Source organism: Pinus tabuliformis, chromosome 6, assembly GCF_031772625.1.
Source record: "Pinus tabuliformis cultivar Carrire ecotype Pingquan chromosome 6, CPIR1, whole genome shotgun sequence".
Classification (NCBI taxonomy): domain Eukaryota; kingdom Viridiplantae; phylum Streptophyta; class Pinopsida; order Pinales; family Pinaceae; genus Pinus; species Pinus tabuliformis.
The window spans coordinates 364,530,603-364,533,989 of NC_142292.1; the positions used below are offsets into that span (position 1 = coordinate 364,530,603).

Here is a 3,387-nt window from a genome sequence, read left to right on the forward strand (position 1 = left end):
TGGGCTCTTTTGGGATTAGCGCTAAGTGTGAAGATTTGATGCTGCTGCCCATTTTACATTTTGAGTGGAAATTTTTCACCATTCTTATGTAATCTTTCTTGATGATATCCCAGTGAGTTTTATAAAAGCTCACCGTGAAGCCATCAGGCCCAGGGGCTTTGTCCAAGGGCATACTATGGATTGACCATTCAATCTCCTCCCTTGAGATTTCTTTGTCCAGCTCACAGTTTTGTGCTTCAGAGATCTTTCTCTCAATGATATTGAGGAATTCCGGATTTTCCTGATAGTGAGGGTCTGCTGTAAGAAGAGTTTGGAAGTGTCTAGATGCCGCCTCCTTGATTTCCCCTTGGTCCATAAGCTATCTGCCTTCAAATTTTATCCTTTCAATGTTGTTTCCAGCTCTCCTTACTTTGAGACTGTTATGGAAAAACGAGGTGTTTTTGTCCCCAGACTTGAGCCAGAGACATCTTGATTTTTGTCTTTGCTCATCCTCTTCTTTACGATGCTGGTTGTAGAGCGCCTTATACAGCTCACTTTCTTTCCTTTGGTCTTCTTCTGTATCTTGGCCGGCTTCCTTTTCCTGATTCCATTGCTCTAATTTCATTTGCAGGTCGGTTTTTTCCTTCCTTTCCTCAAACGCGTGATTCCTAGCCCACTGTTTTATGGCAATCCGCAGCAGTTTGAGCTTTGATTCCCAAATGAAGTGTGGGGAGCCTGTTATCTCCGTTTCCCAGGCTTCTTTTATCACGTATCTGAAGTCCTCACTGGAATCCCATGCTCTGTTGTATTTGAATGGCAGCGGACCCATGTCTTCCCCTTTGTCTAAATGCAGCGCCACTGGTTTGTGGTCTGATATGAAGCCCTGTATAATTGTACTTCGAATCCTCGAGAAGTTGGCAACAATTCTCTCCTGAACTAGAATTCGATCAAGTCTCTCTTCGATATTGTTTTTGCCTGTTCTTTTGTTTGACCAGGTGTAGCGGCCATTCTGAGGAGGGATGTCAATAAGGCTGTGTGTTTGAATGATTTCTTCCAGTTTGTCTCTTGAGGGATCGACCAAAAAATTCCCTCCTATTTTCTCATCTGCATTCCTTATTAAGTTAAGGTCTCCTCCCAGGAAAATATTCCTCCCTTGGGCAGTCACAAGATCTGTGATGAGAGAATCCCAGCAAGAGGCTTTGTCTCTGAAATGGGGAGGAGCATAGACATTATAAATTGTGTATTCCTCCATCTTGGCTGTGCTTTGCATATCTAGTCTGATCCACCATCTGTTTTGCCTGTTGTCTGTGAGTTTCCATTTGTTTTTATTCCAGATTGCCCCTATGCCTCCTGAGGCTCCTATTGCACTCATGGCTAGTCCTTCATAATTTCTACTTCTTTTAAGACTGTTATGGAATTCTTGTTCATTGATTTTGGTCTCCTGGAGTAGGAAGAAGTCTGGATGTTCTGCTTTAATAAGGTCTCGGACTGCATTTGATTTTAGGGAGGAGCCCATCCCCCTACAGTTCCAAGAGACCAAAATCATCATTTACTTGATTTGTTGTGGATCCCGCTCTTCTCCTTCATCTTCTCCCCGCTTCCTTTATTCTTATCAAGGTAAGTATCCATTGGCTGTTGGGTCCCTGTGGCCATTTCTTTTGCTGCATTCTCATCTCTTATCTCTTTGTTTGATTTCCTTCCTACTTTTCTTGGGGGGTCCGTGGCTGAGATGTTTTCCTTTGTTTTATTTCTAGTTAGAATTCTTTCCACTGTTGGAGGGGGGGAGGCTTGGAGGGGGGAAGAAGGGGAAGCCCTGGGGCCCTTGGGAGACGGAGGGGGGGATAAGGGTTCCTCTGATGCCAAGGATTCGAAAGGATTGGAGGAGGAAGGGAAGGGAGGGCCAGATCCAGAGGGTTGAGAAGAGAGGATTGGGGTTTCAGAGGAGGGCTCTGATGAAACAGGGGGAGGGTTTGTCTTTTTTTTCTTGACGATTTCCCAAGCTTCTTCCGAGGCTTCATCATTGCTATTATCTATTGATTTAGATTTGCTACACCTATTAGCAAAATGCCCGTATTCATGACATACCTTACACTTGAATGGCAGCTGCTCGTAGTCCACCTGCTGAATGTGCGTCCACTGGTCTACTTTGAGTTTGATTGCCTCCGGTAATCCTTTCCCCAAATCCACTTCTACACATATCCTAGCGCATGCATGCATATTCTCCTTTGGCTCCGATCTATCGATGTATTTCCCTACCGCGTTCCCGATGGCTCGCACAGATTCATCTCCCCAACAGTGGAGTGGCAGATGTGGAAGGCGGACCCAGACGGGGACCGCGTTGGGGACGTCCATTTCTGGATCGAAGTCGAGAGTCCATCGGTTGAGATAAAGGCCTCTGGTGTCCATGAAGTAGGGACCATTTCTGAAAATGAGGTTACGATCTTCCACTGATTCAAAGAGGAAGGTGAAGAACCCCCTTCCACAAAACCTTATTGCGATCTTGCCTTGGACCATTGCATTCCAGTTTCGTTCAACCCAACGTTGGACCGTGCGAGGAGAAGGCCATAACCCCGTGAACTGGCCTACCAAGCCTCGTTCAGCAAGAGCCACAACAGCTCTCCTTGGAAGGGCGGGGGGGAGCGATACTTCCGGGATTGCATCAAGTTTTTTGACAAACTTTGAGGCTGAAGGGCGGATCCTTTCCGTGATGTTCTCTGGAATGAGAGATGCAAAAGCTTTCTCCAGTTCTGCCTGCTCCTGAGAGGGTGGATCCATAGTGCAGCGCAGGGGCGCTCCGCCAACGAACGGGAAGGGTAAAAGGGCAGGAGGCCCAGTAGAGGAGAGGGCAGAAGGCCCTGGGCAATGGGGGGTCAGCAGCAGGAGGCTGCAGCCCAGCAACAAAGCTGCCAGGCGCGGGCACGCTCAGGGTTCAGGTCAGGTGCGCAACAGGGCGCGGGAGCAGAGCGCGCGGTCTTCTCAAATAGTTAGCTCCTTTGGAATGACAATTTATTGATACAAAAGAAGAATATAATTAACTCATTTTTGAGAAGAATTGAATGCGCTTATAGGGCCGAAGCTCCCCTCACCTAAGGATACTCCTTCCCACCTTGATATATTAAAACTTACTACCATTTGTGCGCACATGTTCTTTCCACCATATGTTAGATGTTATGGTGATAAAGACATGGGTACGCCTTCATTTGGATTCACAACTTGAGAATTGATGAAGGTTGCCATTCCTTTCTTGCAAGTTCCAGATTGTGGGCCGGGAACTAGTTTCTTGAGAGCGTTGATGTTTGGTTGGCTTCCACATTGAATTCTTGATCATTTATGTGGCTATGAAAGCCTTTATTAATAAATTTTTCATCTTAGGATTTACTCCCTAGATTCATGGTATAGGTGAGCTTA

The 3,387-nt window shown here is 46.3% G+C and overlaps 1 protein-coding gene across 1 annotated transcript; it reads right to left on the reverse strand.

The window, feature by feature from the left end:
* Positions 1-358: 358 nt before the first annotated feature.
* On the reverse strand, positions 359-1,495 carry LOC149258809 (uncharacterized). The gene has a single exon (XM_089434736.1). The coding sequence runs from the start codon at positions 1,493-1,495 to the stop codon at positions 359-361; it is 1,137 nt and encodes a 378-aa protein (XP_089290862.1).
* Positions 1,496-3,387: the final 1,892 nt, after the last annotated feature.